We start from the raw sequence: 22,685 nt of genomic DNA, 5'->3' as shown, positions 1-22,685 counted from the left end.
AGATAGCGCTCAAAATAAGTTATCCTGCTATGTGTAGCACAATACTGCATCGCATAGGCTCGGCTACATACAAGCTGTAATAACCAGGCTATTACCAAAAAGCCGGCTTTGGAAGTATAGACTCACTTGCTACATTGTAGCGAGGTTGGTTATTGTCATATTATTGTCATGTTTTCAAGGCACCTGTGTTTGTTTTTACCTGGCAGTCACATCTACATATAACGATAAAGGGTCGGCTGGCCAAGGTTATCATGACTGTAGTTACATACCGGGGATTGTCAGGGCCATTACATCAATTGATCACTACTGAATTATAAACAATCTGAATTGTCGATATTTAAGCCTGAAGATCTTCCCTCTGTCATTCTTGAAGTCTTGGCAACACGATGTTCAGTGTACAATGTTATGATGAAGGCAGCTATGCCTGGGATATATTTAAGGTACAATAACAATTGGAAAGTATAGGCCTAGTATTTACATATAGTCTTGTGCCAGAATAGGCCTATATTATTTTATGGTTTTATCTGTATACCCACCCACTTATACAATAACATGTTCAAGACTTAAAAACCTCTTAAGGATCCAACCCTTTTTTTTTCTTCAGTTTTCACCTAAAATGACATACCCAAATCTAACTGCCTGTCTGTCAGGACCTGAAGCAAGGATATGCATATTCTTGATACCATTTGAAAGGAAAAACTTTGAAGTTTGTGGAAATGTGAAATTAATGTAGGAGAATATAACACATTATATCTGGTTAAAGATAATACAAAGAAAAAAACATAATTTTGTTGTTGTTTTTTTTTTTGTACCCTCTTTCAAATGCAAGAGAAAGGCCATAATGTATTATTCCAACCCATGCGCAATTTAGATTTTGGCCACTAGGTGGCAGCAGTGTATGTACAACGTTTTAGACTGATCCAATGAACCATTGCATATCTGTTCAAAATGTTGTATCAAGACTGCCCAAATGTGCCTGATTGGTTTATGAATACATTTTCAAGTTCATAATTGTGCACTCTCCTCAAAACAATATCATGGTATTCTTTCACTGTAATAGCTACTGTAAATTGGACAGTGTAGTTAGATTAACAAGAATTTAAGCTTTCTGCCCATATCACATATGTCTATGTCCTGGGATTTATTTTGTTACTCATGCTAATCACATTAGCCTATGTTAGCTCAACCATTGCGTGGGGGGGACCCCGGTCCCATAGAGGTTAAGCCCATATAGGTAATGACACTGGTGAACAATCTATTATTCTATATAAAAATACAGAGGGAAATGTAGGAATTTAATCAGATGGTTTATGTGTATGTTCCAATGTTATTTATTGCTTAGTTATACTGTATTAAGGTCCAATGCAGCTGTTTTTGTGTCAATATCAAATAATTTCTAGGTAACAGAAATTAAGTAATTGTTTTCAATTAAAATTGTAAAAAGGAAACAAAATAGGTTCTTAGCAAAAAGCAATTTCTCAAGAAATAATTTAGCTAGGACTGTCTGGGAGTGGCCTGAGTGAAGGGCCTAATTGGAGGAGCCTAATGGGAGGGATATGTAACCTGAAAATCAGCTGCTATTAACTAACTGCAATATGTAACCAAATTCACATAGAAATGTGTGTTATAGATCTGTCATTCTCATCGAAAGCAAGTCTACGACATGGTAGATCTGTTCTATGTGTGCTATTTCTCTTTGCATGTCCCTCCCCGTCCCCAGTGAAAGTTGGCCCCTAAGTACAATGATTCTCTACACTATACTTGCTTGTTTTGTCACATAAACTGAAATTAAGTGATCTATTAGACTTTTAGCAACCAGGAAATGGCGGAGCGATATCTGCATAGTGCATCTTTAACAGAGAGAAGGGGAAACTCTTTGTTATTGGTGTATTAACTTACACCACCTGGTGATGTCGCCAGGGGGTCCAAAAACCGTGCAAACAAGCAGAAATTGCAGGTGGTCTATTCAAACAGCTCTTACACTAAAATGGCACTATCATAATTTTCACTATTTAACGGTATTATTCCAAACTCATAGTGTGGAAATATGTGTAAAACACAGGGAAATCACATTTGTGACTGGATTGCCCCTTTAATATCTTGAGGGGAGATTCATAATTGTGGATGTTTTGTCGGATATACGCTCTAGTCAGTCCCTGTATTGGTGGGGCTCAGGATTGACTGGCAGTGTTGAGGGGCTGTTAATCATGTTAATTATGAAGACAACTGGAGTGGAGGGCCCCTGACTGTAATTGCAGGGCTGTAGAAGTGTAGCTGCCGGCCTGACTCATAGGCCCTTGATAGACCTACCTAATAATGCCAAGTGGAGATGGACAGAGAAAGGAGAGAGAGGAGGAGGGAGCTATAGAAAGGGGGAGAGAGAAAGAGAGCTGCTGTTGGTGCAGCCAGCCACTGACTGAAGTGGAAAGATAAGATACTGCATTTATAGCCCGTATTCATCCTTTTGTCACGTAATGATTACACATAATAAACACTCACTGTAATACATTAACAGGTGTTACTGTTCACTGGTAACTGCATCATACAGTAATTGACATCATCCAAGAGCTAAGTAGAACATTAGCTCAATTGGTATAGCAGAAGTTGGCTACATAATGTTATACTTTATCCATTAACCATAGTATGTTTGTGATCATTATACAGCAATTGTTAATTTATTCATTCAGACTTACAGTATACCCATGCAGGTTATAAAACCTACAATTAAAAGCAGTACGCTAAGCATCACACTCCATCCACTCACCTGATCCATCTGAACCATGATCGTATGAATGCCTGGCTTCTGTCTGATGATTGATATAAATAATTACTGTAACACTGTGCGGGTGTGTGTGTGTGTGTGTGTGTGTGTGTGTGTGTGTGTGTGTGTGTGTGTGTGTGTGTGTGTGTGTGTGTGTGGTGTGTGTGTGTGTGTGTGTGTGTGTGTGTGTGTGTGTGTGTGTGTGTGTGTGTGTGTGTGTGTGTGTGTGTGTGTGTGTGTGTGTGTGTGTGTGGAATCTGAGTGTTTACTTTGACACGGCGGGGGATGTCTCTGATGCGCAAGTGTGACGTAACCAGGACAGTCGGGATGTCAGAGGAAACAGCATGGGCTGAAACATATTTAGCCCTATTATGATGGACTAATCACAATGCATGCTTCCGTCCTCCCTTCCTTGGGAAACCACAGTTTTGAACTGATAAGATATGTGAAAGCTAATGAAACCCTTAGTGGCTGTTACCTCCAATGGTATGTATTTAAAAATGGAGGGAAATCATTGATTTACAATTTAAGTCATTTAGCAGTCACTCTTATCCAGAGCATTAGGATTAAGTTCTCAATGGCACATCAAAAGATTTTTTGCCTCGTCGGCTCAGGGATTCAAACCAGCAATCTTTCAGTTACTATCCCAATGCACTTAACCACGAGGCTACCACTAGGCTGCCTGACATGATAGGTGAACGCAGACGTTACTATCCGATGGTTACAAAAGATGTATTTTCAATGTAGTCAAATCGGGCCAATGTCTCTGGGCTTTAGTGCAGTTCAGACTGGGCTTAAGACAGCAATGAAAACTTCCACTGAACTAAAATATAAATGCAACATTCAACATTCTTTAGGATTTTTCTGAGTTACAGTTCATATAAGGAAATCAGTCAATTTAAATAAATGAATTAGGCCCTAATCTATGGATTTCACATGACTGGGCAGGGGTGCAGCCATGAGTGGGCCTGGGAGGGCATAGGCCCACTCACTTGGTAAGCAGGCCCACCCACTGGGGAGCCAGACACAGCTAATCATAAGGAGTTTTTTTGCCACAAAAGGGCTTTTTTACAGGCAGAAATACTCCTTAGTTTCATCAGCTGTCCAGATGGCTGGTCTCAGACGATCCCGTAGGTGAAGAAGCCGGTATGTGGAGGTCCTGGGCTGGCGTGGTTACACGTTGTCTGCTGTTGTGAGGCTGGTTGGACGTACTGCCAAATTCTCTAAAGCAACGCTGGAGGCCTTGTTGATAGTGTTGTTAAGAAGGCTTATGGTAGATTAACAAAAAGCGAAATAAGCTTTTTGTGCTTATGGAACATTTCTGTGCTCTTTTATTTCAACTAATGACACATGGGACCAACACTTTACATGTTGCATTTATATTTTTGTTCAGTATAGATCAGTGAGAAGATGGGAGAGAGAGAAAGAGGGGGAAACACTCATTGGAGGGTCAGTATCAGTATGACCCCATCCCATTGAACCCTGAGCCCTGAGAGAGATATTCTTCGGCTCATGTTTCATATTCAAGTGTATGGTTATTGAGAGAAGTAGACCACCTATGGTTCACACTCAGACCAGTGGCTTCTGAGGATATTGTATACTCCCACCTCCTCTGTTTGTAAAGTTTAAGGGACATTACATTCCACTTCACGTTTTGTCAGGTGTTCTCATACCACAAAAGTAGTAAGAAGAATCAACATCCCACACCATCCGTTGTTTAGATCCAGCTATAGTCCCTAGGGAAACTTTTCATACCCCTTGCACAGTTGTCACATTTTGCTGCCTTATATTTAAATATAAAATGGATTACATTAGATTTTTTCCCAACTGATTTACACAACCTACTCTACACTTAGAAGTAAATCAAAAATACACTTTAAAAAAGCAATAATTTCACCAACTTTACGCAACTCTTGGAGCAGCAGAGGGGGGTAGGGGTAGATCAGCTTGTATATTTTGCAGATAGATTGTAGATTTTTTTTGCAAATATATATACAGTACCAGTCAAAAGTTTGGACACACCTACTCATTCAAGGGTTTTTCTTTATTTGGACTATTTTCTACATTGTAGAATAATAGTGAAGACATCAAAACTATAAAATAACGCACATGGAACCACGTAGTAACCAAAATGTGTTAAACACACTTTGTCTTAATGATTTCACAACACACTGTGTGCCCTCAGGCCCGTACTCCACCACTACCACATATCTACATGACAAAATCCATGTGTACGTATGTTATCGTGTGTGTATGCATGTGTCTGTGCCAATGTTTGTGTTGCTTCACAGTCCCCGCTGTTCCATAAGGTGTTTTCTGAATCTGTTTTTAAAAATCTAATTTTACTTCTTTCGTTAGTTACTTGATGTGGAATAGAGTTACATGTAGTCATCTCTCTATGTAGTACTGTGTGCCTCCCATACTCTGTTCTGGACTTGGGGACTGTGAAGAGACCTCTTGTGGCATGTCTTGTGGGGTATGCATGGGTGTCCGAGACAGCTCGGTGCATTCAACATGTCAATACTTCTCGTAAGTAAAAGTACTGCCTTGTTCTGAGCCAATTGCAATTTTCCTAAGTCCTTTTTTGTGGCCCCTGACCACACGACTGAACAGTAGTCAAGGTGCGACAAAACTAGGGCCTGTAGGACCTGCCTTGTTGATAGTGTTGTTAAGAAGGCAGAGTATCGCTTTATTATAGACAGACTTCTCCCCATCTTAGCTACTACTGCATCAACATGTTTTGACCATGACAGTTTACAATCTAGTGTTACTCCAAGCAGTTTAGTCATCCCAACGTGCTCAATTTCCACAATATTTAGTACAAGATTTAGTTGAGGATAAGGGTTTAGTGAGTGTTTAGTTCAAAATTCAATGCTTTTAGTTTTAGAAATATTTAGGGCTAATTTATTCCTTGCCACCCACTCTGAAACTAACTGCAGCTCTTTGTTGAGTGTTTCAGTCATTTCAGTCGCTGTAGTAGCTGACGTGTATAGTGTTGTGTCATCCGCATACATAGAAACTCAAGCTTTACTCAAAGTCAGTGGCATGTCGTTAGTAAAAATTGAAAAAAGCAAGGGGCCTAAACAGCTACTCTGGGGAATTCCTGATTCTAACTGGATTATATTTGATAGGCTTCCATTAAAGAACACTCTCTTTGTTAGACAAGTAACTCTTTATCCACATTATAGCAGGGGGTGTAAAGCCATAACACATACGTTTTTCCAGCAGTAGACTATGATCAATAATGTCAAAAGCTGCACTGATGTCTTACAGCCCCCACAATAATTTTATCATCAATTTCTCTCAGACAATCATCCATCATTTGTGTAGGTGCTGTGCTTGTTGAGTGTCATTCCCAATAAGCATGCTGAAATCTTTTGTTTACTGTAAATAGCATTGTATCTGGTCAATTTCTTTCCAGAAGTTTACTAAGGGTTGGTAACAGGCTGATTGGTCGGCTATTTGAGCCAGTAAAGGGAGACTTTAGCTTTCCTTCAGGCCTGAGGGCACATGCTTAAATTGAAGATTTAGGAAATAGGAGTGGTAATATTGTCTGCTATTATCCTCAGTAATTTTCGATCGAGATTGTCAGACCCTGGTGGCTTGTCATTGTTGATAGGACAACAATAATTTTTTCACCTCTCCACACTGACTTTACGGAATTCAAAAGTATAATTCTTGTCTTTCATAATTTGGTCTGATATACTTGGATGTGTAGTGTCAGCATTTGTTGCTGGCATGTCATCCCAAAGTTTGCTTATCTTGCCAATGAATAAATCATTAAAGTAGTTTGCAATATCAGTGGGCTTTGTGATGAATGAGCCATCTGATTCAATATATGAAGGAGCTGAGGTGGCCTTTTTCCCAAAATGTAATTTAAGGTGCACCAAAGCTTTTTACTATCATTCTTTATATAATTTATCTTTCTTTCATAGTGTAGTTTATTTGTATTTTTTATTTAGTTTAGTCACATGATTTCTTAATTTGGAGTACGTTTGCCAATCAGTTGGGCTGCCAGACTTAATTGCCATACCTTTTGCCTCATCCCTCTCAATCAAAGGGGATTTAACCGTTTTACAGTCATTTTCTTAACTGGTGTGTGCTTATTAGTAACTGGAATAAGTAGTTTCATATGATAGCCAGTCAATATTTAAATCGCCCAGAAAATATACTTCTCTGATGATGTCACACACATTATCAAGCCTTTCACACATATTATCCAGATACTGACTGTTAGCACAGGTGGTCTATAGTAGAGGTCGAACGATTCATCGGAATGGCCGATTAATTAGGGCCGATTTCAAGTTGTACACCTTTATTTAATCTTTATTTAACTAGGAAAGTCAGTTAAGAACACATTCGTATTTTCAATGACAGCCTAGGAACGGTGGGTTAACTGCCTCGTTCAGGGGCAGAACGACAGATTTTTACCTTGTCAGCTCGGGGGATTCAATCTTGCAACCTTACAGTTCACTAGTCCAAACGCTCTAACCACCTGATTACATTGCACTCCACGAGGAGACTGCCTGTTACGCCAATGCAGTAAGCCAAGGTAAGTTGCTCGCTAGCATTAAACTTATCTTATAAAAAACAATCAATCAATCAATCATAATCACGAGTTAACTACACATGGTTGATGGTATTACTACACTGCTCAAAAAAATAAAGGGAACACTTAAACAACACAATGTAACTCCAAGTCAATCACACTTATGTAAAATCAAACTGTCCACTTAGGAAGCAACACCGATTGACAATACATTTCACATGCTGTTGTGCAAATGGAATAGACAACAGGTGGAAATTATAGGCAATTAGCAAGACACCCCCAATAAAGGAGTGGTTCTGCAGGTGGTGACCACAGACCACTTCTCAGTTCCTATGCTTCCTGGCTGATGTTTTGGTCACTTTTGAATGCTGACGGTGCTTTCACTCTAGTGGTAGCATGAGGCGGAGTCTACAACCCACACAAGTGGCTCAGGTAGTGCAGCTCATCCAGGATGGAACATCAATGCGAGCTGTGGTAAGAAAGTTTGCTGTGTCTGTCAGCGTAGTGTCCAGAGCATGGAGGCGCTACCAGGAGACAGGCCAGTACATCAGGAGAAGTGGAGGAGGGCGTAGGAGGGCAACAACCCAGCAGCAGGACCGCTACCTCTGCCTTTGTGCAAGGAGGAGCAGGAGGAGCACTGCCAGAGCCCTGCAAAATGACCTCCAGCAGGCCACAAATGTGCATGTGTCTGCTCAAACGGTCAGAAACAGACTCCATGAGGGTGGTATGAGGTGGGGGTTGTGCTTACAGTCCAACACCGTGCAGGACGTTTGGCAAGATTGGCAAATTCGCCACTGGCGCCCTGTGCTCTTCACAGATGAAAGCAGGTTCACACTGAGCACGTCACAGCCGTGACAGAGTCTGGAGACGCCGTGGTGAACGTTCTGCTGCCTGCAACATCCTCCAGCATGACCGGTTTGGCGGTGGGTCAGTCATGGTGGGGGGTGGCATTTCTTTGGGGGGCCGCACAGCCCTCCATGTGCTCGCCAGAGGTAGCCTGACTGCAATTAGGTACCGAGATGAGATCCTCAGACCCCTTGTGAGACCATATGCTGGTGCGGTTGGCCCTGGGTTCCTCCTAATGCAAGACAATGCTAGCCCTCATGTGGCTGGAGTGTGTCAGCAGTTCCTGCAAGAGGAAGGCATTGATGCTATGGACACATCTGGGACATCATGTCTCGCTCCATCCACCAACGCCACGTTGCACCATAGACTGTCCAGGAGTTGGCGGATGCTTTAGTCTAGGTCTGGGAGGAGATCCCTCAGGAGACAATCCGCCACCTGATCAGGAGCATGCCCAGGCATTGTAGGGAGGTCATACAGGCACGTGGAGGCCACACACACTGAGCCTAATTTTGTCTTGTTTTAAGGACATTACATCAAAGTTGGATCAGCCTGTAGTGTGGTTTTCCACTTTAATTTTGAGTGTGACTCCAAATCCAGACCTCCATGGTTTGATAAATTTGATTTCCATTGATAATTATTGTGTGATTTTGTTGTCAGCACATTCAACTATGTAAAGAAAAAAGTATTTAATAAGAATATTTCATTCATTCAGATCTAGGATGTGTTATTTTAGTGTTCCCTTTATTTTTTTGAGCAGTGTAGTTTATCTAGAGTGTCCTGCGTTGCATATAATCGTTGTGGTGCGTATCGTTGCTCCAATGTGTACCTAACCATAAACATTAACGCCTTTCTTAAAATCAATACACAGAAGTATATATTTTTAAACCTGCATATTTAGCTAAAAGAAATCCAGGTTAGCAGGCAATATTAACCAGGTGAAATTGTGTCACTTCTCTTGCGTTGATTGCACGCAGAGTCAGTATATATGCAACAATTTGGGCCGCCTAATTTGCCAGAATTTTACGTAATTATGACATAACATTGAAGGTTGTGCAATGTAACAGGAATATTTAGACTTATGGATGCCACCCGTTAGATAAAACACGGAACAGTTCCGTATTTCACTGAAAGAATAAACGTCTTGTTTTTGAGATGATAGTTTCCCGATTTGGCCATATTAATGACCTAAGGCTCCTATCTCTGTGTGTTATTGTCACGTTCTGACCTTTATTTTCTGTGTTTTTGTATTTAGTTAGTATGGTCAGGGCGTGAGTTGGGTGGGCAGTCTATGTTTGTTTGTCTAGGTTTTGGGAATTTCTATGTTTCGGCCTAGTATGGTTCTCAATCAGAGGCAGGTGTCATTAGTTGTCTCTGATTGAGAATCATACTTAGGTGGCCTGGGTTTCACTGTGTGTTTGTGGGTGATTGTTCCTGTCTCTGTGTGTGCACCAGATAGGACTGTTTTGAGTTTCACATTTCTTGTTTTTTTTTGTTAGTTTGTTCATGTGTACCTTTACGCATTAAAAAAGTACCATGGAAAATTACCACGCCGCGTATTGGTCCTCTGATCCGTTTCGCCTCTCCTCTTCGGAAGAAGAGGAGGAAACTCATTACAGAATCACCCACCAAAATCGGACCAAGCGGCGTGGTAAAGGACAGCGACGACAGCAGCAGCAGCAGCAACAACAGCGGCCAGCATCACAGGAGGAATGGACATGGGAGGATGTATTGGACGGCAAGGGTTGCTACACCTGGGAGGAGATCCTGGCGGGAAAGGATCGCCTTCCATGGGAACAGGTGGAGGCAGCTAGGAAAGCAGAGGCAGCCGGAGAGAGGAGCTGGCAATGTGAGGAGCCAGCACGGCAGTGCGACAGGTACGAGAGGCAGCCCCAAATTTTTTTTTGGGGGGGGCACACGAGGGGTGGTACTAAGCCAGGTAGCAGACCTGAGCTCACTCCTCGTGTTCATGATAAGCAGCGCATTACTGGTCAGGCACCGTGTTATGCGGTTAAGCGCACGGTGTCGCCAGTGCGTGTCCATAGCCCGGTGCGCTATAGGACAGCCCCCCGAGAGTGCCATGCGAGTTTGGGCATTGAGCCAGGGCGTATGGTGCCTGCTCAGCGGGTCTGGTCGCCGGTACGCAGTCTTGGTCCAGGTTATCCTGCGCCGGCTCTGCGTGCTGTGTCTCCGGGGCGCTGGGAGGGTGCAGTGCGTCCTCTGCCTGCGCTCCGCTCGTACCGGGCAACTGTGGGAGTGGAGCCTAGGGGAGAGGTGCGTGTAGTAAGCACTAGATCTCCCGTGCTTACCCACAGCCCGGTTCAACCTGTGCCTGCACTCTGGAGGGTCCGGGCTCGAGTAGTTGTCCAGCCTGGGGAAGTGGTGCCAAGGTTGCGCACCAGAGCTCCAGTGCTCCCCACAGCCCGATCTTTCAGGCTCCTCCTAACATCAAGCCTCCTGAAAGTCTCCCCAGCCTGGTAGTTCCTGTGGCAGCCCCACGCACCAGGCTGTCTCTCAGTCTCCTCCCTGCAGGTGCTCCCGCCTGTCCGGCGCCGCTGCCGGAGCGTCCCGCCTGTCCGGCGCCGCTGCCGGAGCCTCCCGCCTGTCCGGCGCCGTTGCCGGAGCCTCCCGCCTGTCCGGAGCCTCCCGCCTGTCCGGCGCCGCTGCCGGAGCCTCCCGCCTGTCCGGCGCCACTGCCGGAGCCTCCCGCCTGTCCGGCGCCGCTGCCGGAGCCTCCCGCCTGTCCGGCGCCGCTGCCGGAGCCTCCCGCCTGTCCGGCGCCGCTGCTGGAGCGTCCCGCCTCTCCGGCGCCGCTGCCTCCTGTGGCAGCTCCACGCACCAGGCTGTCTCTCTGTCTCCTCCCTGCAGGTGCTCCCGCCTGTCCGGCGCCGCTGCCGGAGCGTCCCGCCTGTCCGGCGCCGCTGCCGGAGCGTCCCGCCTGTCCTGCGCCGTTGCCGGAGCGTCCCGCCTGCCCGGCGCCGCTGCCGGAGCCTCCCGCCTGTCCGGCGCCGCTGCCGGAGCGTCCCGCCTGTCCGGCGCCGCTGCCGGAGCGTCCCGCCTGTCCGGCGCCGCTGCCGGAGCGTCCCACCTGTCCGGCGCCACTGCCGGAGCCTCCCGCCTGTCCGGCGCCGCTGCCGGAGCCTCCCGCCTGTCCGGCGCCGCTGCCGGAGCCCCTCAGCCCAGAGGCGCCAGAGCCCCTCAGCCCAGAGGCGCCAGAGCCCCTGCCCCTCTGTCCAGAGCTTCTGCCCCTCTGTCCCGAGCTGCCCTCTGTCCAGTGGGGTCATTGAGAGGGGTTGCCATGGTGAGAAAGCCACGGAGGCGGAAAATGAGGCGGACTAAAACAATGGTGAAGTGGGGTCCGCGTCCCGCGCCAGAACCGCCACCGCGGACAGACGCCACCCAGACCCTCCCCTATAGGTCAAGGATTTGCGGCCGGAGTCCGCACCTTTGGGGGGTACTGTCACGTTCTGACCTTTATTTTCTGTGTTTTTGTATTTAGTTAGTATGGTCAGGGCGTGAGTTGGGTGGGCAGTCTATGTTTGTTTGTCTAGGTTTTGGGAATTTCTATGTTTTCGGCCTAGTATGGTTCTCAATCAGAGGCAGGTGTCATTAGTTGTCTCTGATTGAGAATCATACTTAGGTGGCCTGGGTTTCACTGTGTGTTTGTGGGTGATTGTTCCTGTCTCTGTGTGTGCACCAGATAGGACTGTTTTGAGTTTCACATTTCTTGTTTTTTTGTTAGTTTGTTCATGTGTACCTTTACGCATTAAAAAAGTACCATGGAAAATTACCACGCCGCGTATTGGTCCTCTGATCCGTTTCGCCTCTCCTCTTCGGAAGAAGAGGAGGAAACTCATTACAGTTATCATGTTATAACTAAGTCTATGATTTGATAGAGCAGTCTGACTGAGCGGTGGTAGGCAGCAGCAGGCTCGTAAGCATTCATTCAAACAGCACTTTCGTGCGTTTGCCAGCAGCTGTTTATAACTTCAAGCCTATCAACTCCCGAGATGAGACTGGTGTAACCGATGTGAAATGGCTAGCTCGTTAGCGGGTGCGCGCTAATAGCGTTTCAAACGTCACTCGCTCTGAGACTTGGAGTGATTGTTCCCCTTGCTCTGCATGGGTAACGCTGCTTTGAGGGTGGCTGTTGTCGTTGTGTTCCTGGTTCGAGCCCAGGTAGGAGCGAGGAGAGGGACGGAAGCTATACTGTTACACTGGCAATACTAAAGTGCCTATAAGAACATCCAATAGTCAAAGGTTAATGAAATACAAATGGTATAGAGAGAAATAGTCCTATAATTCCTATAATAAGTACAACCGAAAACTTCTTACCTGGGAATATTGAAAACTCATGTTAAAAGGAACCACCAGCTTTCATATGTTCTCATGTTCTGAGCAAGGAACTTAAACATTAGCTTTCTTACATAGCACATATTGCACTTTTACTTTCTTCTCCAGCACTTTGTTTTTGCCTTATTTAAACCAAATTGAACATGTTTCATGATTTATTTGAGGCTAAATATATTTTATTGATGTATTATATTATGTTAAAATAAGTGTTCATTCAGTATTTTTGTAATTGTCATTATTACAAATAAAATAAAAAAATTGTCCGATTAATCGGGTTTGGCTTTTTTTTTGGTCCTCCAATAAATCGGTATCGGTATCGGCGTCGAGAAATCATAATCGGTCGACCTCTAGTCCATAGCAGCTTCCCACAAGAATGGGCTTTAGGTGAGGCAGATGAATCTGTAGCCGTATTACTTCAACTGATTCTGTCTCTTCACAACTAAATCTGCAGAGCTGGGAAGGTTGTATCCCCCATATAAATAACATGATATTGATTGCGAGAATTTTGTATAATAATTAATTAAAATGGTGTAATGTTCTGCTTTTGTTTTCGTAGTCAACCTTGTGTTCTTTATGTTCTTGAACGTAGCCCTGTTTCTTTGTGTTCTTGAATGTAGCCCTGTCTTTCATTTTTCTTCATTGATTTCACGTGTTCGTTTCTCACCTGGTCTCATCAGCTCCCTATTTCGTTCAGTTCTTTCTGTTCGTATGGGTGTGAGGTATTGTTTGGTTTTGACTGCCTACCTGTGTTTGACCATTGCCTGCCTGTGACCATGATTCCTGCCTTCTGCGAAGGCTTAATAAACATCTGCTGTGCTCTGCGCGTGAATCTACACCTTTTTCTCGCTGAGTATTCATTACAAACAGGCCTATTTATATAATATATATCATTAGATAAATAGGCCCATTTAATTTTGTCTAGCTTGCCGTACCAAATCGAATGTAATACTGTTTTCTCATTTCATTTTGAACTGTTCTCTAGGTGTAGGCAAGACCATAAGCAAATCGGTAAACTGGGATATGATTAAAGAGTTAATCAGGGTGATTTTCCCCCCACAAATAGACAGGTATTTTACCTGTCCATGGTAGCAAGATATTATCTATAAACATTTATTGGCGTGAGATAATTTATTTCGGAATATGTATACAGCCTATATCCACATCACCATCAGACCATTTTATTGGTAAACTACAAACACATAATAGAGTAAACTTACCAAAATTGGTTTGTAATCCAGAGATCCTCTGAGGATTTAAATCATCAGCAAACAATGACACCACATGTCTAATCCCTTGATATCATTGTTGGACCTGAATTTAATAGCTAACATACATGTATGCCAATAGTGGACAACCTTGTTTTACTCCTCTTGACAGTTTAATACTTTCTTCGATGTAGCCATTATTTACTATTTTACTATACATGATTTTAACCCATTTTATAAGAGATTCTCTCAAATTGAAATGACCAGGCAAGTCAGCTATGAATAGCAGGCCTGGTTTCCCATATTTTTCTATTGTTTCCAGTACTTTCCTTTATATTATTACATGTGTCGTCCATGTAAAAAAAAATGTCTGAATGAACAATGTCAGACAATGCCTTTTTAATTCGATGGGCTGTACATTTTGCTCTAATTTTTGCATCACAACACTGAAGTGTAAGGGGCCTCCAATTGTTTTTAATGGACTGGATCATTATATTTACCACCTTGTATCCTGTTTCAGTAATAATTAAATCAGACCTTGTTGAGTGTCTGATAATCTACCATTTACAGACGAGTGGTTAAACATGCTAATAACAGTCCTCTTGAGTATATATCCTTTGTGTTTGGCAAAATTGCTGAAGCTAAGTCAATTTGCTTGGGGATCATTGATGGACAGCAATATTCAAGTCTTATCTCAGTTTTTCAAACAGATTTATGTCAGCACTGAGACTGGACCACTCAGGAACACACAACACCTTGTGGACAGCTGGTGTGTCATATGTCTTAAAATGTGTGTAATTTTCCCTCTGGAAAAACAAGTGTTAGTTCTTCAAAAGACTGATGCAGGTCTTCAAAAGTTTTTCCCTGGGCTTTGCCCCTTTCATATTTACTTTTGGCCTGACACAAGTCCCCAGTCCCTGCTTGTGACAAGCATACCTATAACATAATACTACCACCACAATTCAAGAAAATGTAGAGGGCTTCACTCTGTGATGTGTTGTGTTGGATTTGACCCAAAAGTTTAATATTCTGCCATGCTGACTTGAAGTACAGTATAACTTTAAGGGCCATGTTGCAAACAGTAGTGATTTTTGTTGTTGTAGAAGATTCCTTTTTTTCACTCTTTCAAACAAGCCAGTAATGTGGAGTGAATGCAGTGTTGTTGATCAATGCACAGTTTGTTGATCAATGCTCAGCAAATGAACTCTGTGGCTGTTTTAAAATCATATTTGGCCACATAGTGATATCCCTGAACAGTTTCCATTCTTTCCTGCAGCTCAGTTAGGAAGGACAGCCAGATCCCCAGTGATATGATACACCGCCTACACATTATTTACCCAAAGTGACATATATATATATATATATATATATATATATATATATATATACCTTTATTTAACTAGGCAAGTTAGCTAAGAACAAATTCTTATTTACAATGATGGCTTAGGAACAGTGGGTTAACTGCCTTGTTCAGTGGCAGAAAGACAGATGTTTACCTTCTCAGCTCAGGGATTAGATCTAGCAACCTTTCGGTTACTGAACCAATGCTCTAACCGCTAGGCTACTTGCCGCCCAAAATTTTCAGTGTCTATGAAATATTTTGGAACCTCCCCTGTCTAAAAATGAATCACTGACATGTTTTTAAAACTAATTGGTGGCTCTGAGGTTGAATCATTGTTTGCATATCACTATCTAACAGGGGGACCTTACAAAGACAGTGTAAGTTATTATTAAATAATGAGAACCACTACTTTTGCGAACAGATAGGACACCATTCAATAAATGAAGTGTTTTTTTCTTCAGGAAAATATTTGCTCTTCACTCAGGAAGGTGTGTAAAGACTTACGCAATTAAAATATCTTCGTTTTCTATTTTTTTATTCATTTCCGCACGTCTACAATTTTGTCTTACGCTTTGAAAATGTGGAGCAGTTTATGTAGATCTGTAGAAAAAAAATAATAATTTTCTATTCCTTTTTAGATTTTAATTTAAGGCAGCAATATGTGACAAAAGTGCAAGGGAGTGAAGACTTTCACTAGGCACTGTATATACAATACCTCAACCAACAAAATCATTGAAAGATGAGCACCACAGATCTGGAAATTGCAAGGTGCTTATCTTCTCCATTCATTTTTGATTGTGGCATATACACATGGCCTGGGACGTGGACTTATCTCAAAAGAAGATTGCTTCTGAGTTTTGAAAACATCTGATCATCTGATTTTTAAACCTTTTAGCTTTAAGAAAGAAAACTGTAGCATTGGATAAGGTTCATAAGAATAATAGGTTAAAGCTGGAATCCTTCATTTGTGAAACTGCCATGTCCGTTCGGAATATTACTACAATAAAGAAGTGATTGCAAACCTCAAACACTTTTTATGTGACATCATTGCACTCACGATAGGACAGCAGAATATGCCCTTTTAATGATTTGTTTTACCACACTACCGAATGCAACTCTCCTTCGTTTTTATCAACAGCGAAACAATAACAATGGCGCTGGGGGTGATCCGTGGTGCTATTTCCCCTAATGCAGATTTGATCTTAAAGCTAGAAACATGCACTTCCGAACATACCGTAGCTACCTGTGTTCTGTATCCTAAAAACATGTTATGCTCTCTCTCTCTTTCTGTGTGTGTGTGTGTGTGCGTGTGTGCACGTGTGTTGTGTGCACTGTGTGTGTGTGTGTGTGTGTGTGTGTGTGTGTGTGTGTGTGTGTGTGTGTGTGTGTGTGTGTGTGTGTGTGTGTGTGTGTGTGTGTGTGTGTGTGTGTGTGTGTGTGTGTGTGTGTGTGTGTGTGTGTGTGTGTGTGTGTGTGTGTGTGTGTGTGTGTGTGTGTGTGTGTGTGTGTGTGTGTGTGTGTGTGTGTGTGTGTGTGTGTGTGTGTGTGTGTGTGTGTGTGTGTGTGTGTGTGTGTGTGTGTGTGTGTGTGTGTGTGTGTGTGTGTGTGTGTGTGTGTGTGTGTGTGTGTGTGTGTGTGTGTGTGTGTGTGTGTGTGTGTGTGTGTGTGTGTGTGTGTGTGTGTGTGTGTGTGTGTGTGTGTGTGTGTGTGTGTGTGTGTGTGTGTGTGTGTGTGTGTGTGTGTGTGTGTGTGTGTGTGTGTGTGTGTGTGTGTGTGTGTGTGTGTGTGTGTGTGTGTGTGTGTGTGTGTGTGTGTGTGTGTGTGTGTGTGTGTGTGTGTGTGTGTGTGTGTGTGTGTGTGTGTGTGTGTGTGTGTGTGTGTGTGTGTGTGTGTGTGTGTGTGTGTGTGTGTGTGTGTGTGTGTGTGTGTGCGTGTCCATAGTACAGAGAGCCTAGTTTGGATGCCCAGAAAGTAGCTCCTCCAGGTTTCATCATGAATAAAAACAAGCGAGGAGGAGAGAGGGAGTTCTATAGTTTAGATGTCGGAGATTCCACCTTCAAAGTTCTGAAGCGCTACCAGAATCTAAGGCCCATTGGCTCAGGAGCACAGGGAATCGTCTGGTAAGTGCAATCACTCTGCAAATTACTATTTCATTACTGAGAAGAAAAAACTATGTGCTGGTGGGCTCAAATGGGTAATAGCTATAAGGCCATGGAGACTTGGTACGAGGTACTCTTTGAAAAGGGCAGTCTATGACTGGCAGCAACAAACAAAGGGGATGAAGGTCACCCCTTAGTAAATACAAATTGTTCGATTGGTATGGTCATTTTAATCTATATATCTTTTATGCTATTTGTATGATTTATTGGGGCCAATTTGAATTATTCTTATATCATTTACTTTATGTTCACACCCCTGTTTAATTTCCTTGTGTTATTTTTTTAATGTCATGTTTTCTTATTGGTTATTCTGCCACTCAAATGTGATTCATAGAGCCCCCATGTGGACATTACAACCTTTACCCCCAGATGAAGGCTGGCATCATGCCGAAATGCATTGGCGTTTGTTGGTTATGCTTTTAAATGTTTAGAAATATATGCTTTTAATCAACAAGTTCATCAATTTGTTTTCTTCAAGAGTGCCTTGATGGAAAATGTCAGCCCCACGATACATTTGAAAAACAAGATCTAATTTGGTGGCATTGGTATAAAGTATTTAAGTAAAAATTCTTTAAAGTACAACTTAAGTAGTTTTTTGGGGTATCTGTACTATCTGTACTGTACTTTACTATTTATATTTTTGACAACTTCTACTTTTACTTCACTACATTCCTAAAGAAAATGATGTACTTTTTACTCCATACATTTTGCCTGACACCTAAAAGTTTAAAAAAAAGTTTTTTTTACCCCTTTTTCATGGTATCCAATTGGTAGTTACAGTCTTGTCCCATCGCTGCAACTCCCATACGGACACGGGTGAGGCGAAAGTCGAGAGCCATGCATCCTCCGAAACACAACCCAGCCAAGCCACACTGCTTCTTGACACAATGGCCACTTAACCCGGAAGCCAGCCGCACCAATGTGTCGGATGTGTCACCAATGTGAGGAAACACCTGGCGACAATGTCAGCGTGCACTGGAACCGGCCTGCCACAGGAGTCGCTGTCGGCCAAGCCCTCCTCTAACCCAGACGACACTGGGCCAATTGCTTGCCACCCCCGGTGTGGCTGGCTGCAACAGAGCTTGGACTCGAATCAGCTAGTAGAACCTTAGACCACTGTGCCACTCGGGAGGCCCCTCCAGCACCCAAAAGTACTTATTACATTTTGAATGCAGGACAGAAATGGTCCAATTCACACACTCATCCCTACTGCCTCTGATCTGGCGACTCATTAAACACAAATGCTTTGTTTCTGAATGATGTCTGTGTTGGAGTGTGTCCCTGGCTATGCGTACATTTAAAAAAAAAAAAACACACAAACAATTGTGCCAAATGGTTTGCTTAGTATAAAGAATTTGAAGTGATTTATACTTTTACTTTTGCTACTTAAGTACATTTTTGAAATTACATTTACTTTTGATACTTCAGTATATTTCAAACCAAATACTTGTATACTTTTACTCAAGTAGTATTTTACTGGTTGACTTTTGCTTTTACTTGAGTCATTTCCTATTAAGGTACAGTATCTTTACTTTTACTCAAGTATGACAATTGGGTACTTTTTCCTCCCCTTAGTTTTTTTCTGCCAGTCATATACTACTTCATTAATATTTGAACAGTGGTTTGTGCCAGGTAATTACCAGTAAACGATGGGATGCAAAATAAAGTGTAGCAGTTTATTGTTTCCAAATCCTTTTTGCTTGAGATATTTTTTATTTATTTAGCCCCAATGAAATACCTTTATTTCAGATTCAATTGGTTTCCAAGGTAACATACAATTCAGAGCTACATACCAATTTCCCCGATGTTTGAATTTGTCTAAACACTGTGGTGCTGAATCAATGAACCAAGGCTAATGCCAAAGCTGGTTCATCAATGGCAAAATGAACCATGGAATTCATTCAATGGGACAGTGTCCTCATTTTAGGTTATGTTTCAAGGTCATATGCTGTAAAATACCCAATGAAAAGAAACACCAATCAGACATCCATTTAAATGCCTATTTACCACAGACTGTATCACGCCATTGTCGCAGATGTGTTCATGTATTGCCATGTTCTTTTGTCTTGCCTTTTAGTTCAGCGTATGACCACAACCTTGAGAGAAATGTGGCTATTAAGAAGTTGAGTCGGCCGTTCCAGAACCAGACGCACGCCAAGCGAGCGTACAGAGAACTGGTGTTAATGAAATGTGTCAATCACAAAAATGTAAGTCTGCCGAGCAACACTGGTCAACGACTTCTTCCTGCTGTTTCGATTCTATTCTGGACGAGACTCTATGACAATAATGCTCGATTACGTTTATGATTGGCCCGGGCTGGACAGGAACAGATGGAATAATAATATGTTATGAATGCGTAATGATACTCAGAGAGATAGAACAGTAAACAGGCATTTGTCATGGGTAGCTTATATTGTGAATATACAGAGGACTAGAACGCGGTTTCAGTCAATCAGCATCCAGAGACCTTTTTTATTGTTTCATTGTACGATACGTTTGAAATTGAATTGATTTACAAACATGTGGACTGTGTTTTCTTACGTTGAGGAAACTAATCTAAGCAACCTGTATGACTTAATGTTGTTGTTGTGTTTACGTGCTTATGTTGTTACCTCTACAGATCATTGGCTTGTTAAACGTATTCAGCCCACAAAAGTCATTAGAAGAATTTGCAGATGTGTAAGTACATGAATTGGTGTCGAATAACATGATCAACCTTTGACAGTGTAAAATGGTTACACGCTGTTAGGAATTAAGACAGAGGAGGACCTTTTGCCATCAGTGGCAGAATGACTCGGCCATTACCAGAATAACTGTGTGAAATCTCTCTAAAAAAAAACTGAAACCATATCATGACCAAAACTTGGCATCTATAATGTCTTATTTATGCATACATGTCAGCTCTCTCTGTTCAAGCCATCCAGCCGGCTCCACAGTTACCTCACGATGAGGGTGTGTGCTCCTGTTTGTGTGTGTGTGTGTGTGTGCCCGTATGTGTGTGTGCCCGTATGTGTTCGCGCATGTGTGTGCATATTCTCATCTCACTTCCTACCTGTGTAGATACATTGTGATGGAGCTGATGGATGCCAACCTGTGCCAGGTGATTCAGATGGAGCTGGACCATGAGAGGTTGTCCTACCTGCTGTACCAGATGCTGTGTGGCATCAAACACCTCCACAATGCCGGCATCATACACAGGGTAAGGCTCATGCTGGCTCATACACAGGGTAAGGCTCATGCTGGCTCATACACGCTAACGCTAAGCTAACATGTAGACACAGGGACCGGCTCATGCTGTACGTGCTAACACTTAGCTAACAGGTAGACGCAGGGTATGGCTCAGGGTAACACTAAGCTAATAATGTAGCAATAATGTAGCTCATCATTATAATTTGTAGCTCGTCATTACAAATTCTGGGGTATTTTTGTATTTCCTGGAAAAGTAAGCCCAAAGATCTGATTACAGTAACTCCTCCACAAAGAGTAGGTGATGATGTCAGAGCTTTGATGTTGGCTACATCCACAGGAGATCAAGAGGATCCTGCTAATGATCTAAACACTGCTTCTGCTCTAATTAACTGTGTTTGCATCTGAAATGGCACCCTATTCACAGGCTCTGGTCAAAGTAGTGCACTGTATAGGGAGGGATAGATAGGGTGCCATTTGGGACACATATTTGGAGCAATGGAGCAGGTACAGTTGAAGTCGGAAGTTTACATACACCTTAGCCAAATACATTTAAACTCAGTTTTTCACAATTTCTGACATTTAATCCAAGTAAAAATTCCCCGTCTTAGGTTAGTTAGGATCACCACTTTATTTTAAGAATGTGAAATGTCAGAAAAATAGTAAGGAGACTTATTTCTTTCAGCTTCTATTTCTTTCATCACATTCCCAGTGGGTCAGAAGTTTACATACACTCAATGAGTATTTGGTAGCATTGCCTTTAAATTGTTTAACTTGGGTCAAATGGTTTGGGCAGCCTTCCACAAGCTTCAGGGTTGTAAGGCCTCCTTGCTCACGCAGGCTTTTTCAGTTCTGCCCACACATTTTCTATAGGATTGAGGTCAGGGCTTTGTGATGGCCACTCCAATACCTTGACTTTGTTGTGCTTCAGCCATTTTGCCACAACTTTGGAAGTATGCTTGGGGTCATTGTCCATTTGGAAGACCCATTTGAGACCAAGCTTTAACTTCTTGACTGATGTCTTGAGATGTTGCTTCAATATATCCACATCATTTTCCTTACTCATGATGCAGTCATTTTGTGAAGTGCACCACTCCCTCCTGTAGCAAAGCCGCTTCACGGTTGTAGTTTTGGCAGTTTTGGAGCAGTGGCTTTTTCCTTGCTGAGCGGCCTTTCAGGTTATGTCGATATAGGACTCGTTTTACTGTGCATATAGATACTTTTGTACCTGTTTCCTCCAGCATCTTCACAAGGTCCTTTGCTGTTGTTCTGGGATTGATTTGCACTTTTCGCACCAAAGTACGTTCATCTCTAGGAGACAGAACACGTCTCCTTCCTGAGCGGTATGACGGATGCGTGGTCCCATGGTGTTTATACTTGCGTACTACTGTTTGTACAGATGAGCGTGGTACCTTCAGGCATTTGGAAATTGCTCCCAAGGAGGAACCAGACTTGTGGAGGTCTAAATTATTTTCTAAGGTCTTGGCTGATTTCTTTTGATTTTCCCATGATGTCAAACAAAGAGGCACTGATTTTGAAGGTAGGCCTTGAAATACATCCACAGGTACACCTCCAAAAGATTCAAATGATGTCAATTAGCCTATCAGAAGCTTCTAAGACCATGACATAATTTTCTGGAATTTTCCAAGCTGTTTAAAGGTACAGTCAACTTAGTGTATGTAAACTTCTGACTGGAATTGTGATACAGTAAATTACAAGTGAAATAATCTGTAAACAATTGTTGGAAAAATGACTTATGTCATGCACAAAGTAGATGTCCTAACCGACTTGCCAAAACTATAGTTTGTTAACAAGAAATTTGTAGAGTGGTTGAAAAACGTGTTTTTATGACTCCAACATACGTGTATGTAAACTTCCGACTTCAACTGTACACATTAGACAAGAATGGGAAAATCCCAATGAATAATCTTGATTCTATAACATCGTAACTGGTTTGTATGTCATACTACTAAGCTGCTAGCGTACATGCAAATCTGTGGAAGATGACTCACTATACTATTGTAGTTAAAATGGTGTGACTCATTACTGTTGTTAATATGGTGAGGAAAATGGATGCTGACGGTTTTATAATATATTATGTTGACGCCACTCCAATACTCCTACGTAGCTTCACTAATGTCCCCCATCTGTCGCTCTCATTGTTTATGTTCCCTTACCATCAGTCAATCAATAAATCAAATGTATTTATAAAATTCTTACATAAGCGGATGTCACAAAGTGCTGTACAGAAACCCAGCCTAAAACCCCAAACAGCAAGCAATGCAGG

General features: G+C 42.6%; 1 protein-coding gene across 4 annotated transcripts in view; it reads left to right on the top strand.

The window, feature by feature from the left end:
- LOC118369466 (mitogen-activated protein kinase 8) overlaps positions 1–22,685 on the top strand; it is a 31,186-nt gene that overhangs the window by 380 nt on the left and 8,121 nt on the right. For 3 of the 4 annotated variants that reach the window (XM_035753859.2, XM_035753856.2, XM_035753858.2), the window contains exons 2-5: positions 16,995–17,173; positions 19,290–19,419; positions 19,833–19,891; positions 20,273–20,411. In XM_035753859.2, coding sequence (XP_035609752.1) covers positions 17,046–17,173; positions 19,290–19,419; positions 19,833–19,891; positions 20,273–20,411 — 456 coding nt within the window. In that variant the 5' untranslated portion in view covers positions 16,995–17,045. The remainder of the gene's footprint in view (positions 1–16,994; positions 17,174–19,289; positions 19,420–19,832; positions 19,892–20,272; positions 20,412–22,685) is intronic. The other variant, XM_035753857.2, reaches the window with a different exon arrangement.

This window comes from Oncorhynchus keta, chromosome 36 (genome assembly GCF_023373465.1).
Source record: "Oncorhynchus keta strain PuntledgeMale-10-30-2019 chromosome 36, Oket_V2, whole genome shotgun sequence".
NCBI classification, from domain to species: Eukaryota; Metazoa; Chordata; class Actinopteri; order Salmoniformes; family Salmonidae; genus Oncorhynchus; species Oncorhynchus keta.
The sequence above is the reverse complement of the archived record's forward strand: the minus strand, read 5'-3'. Positions and strand labels throughout refer to the sequence as shown.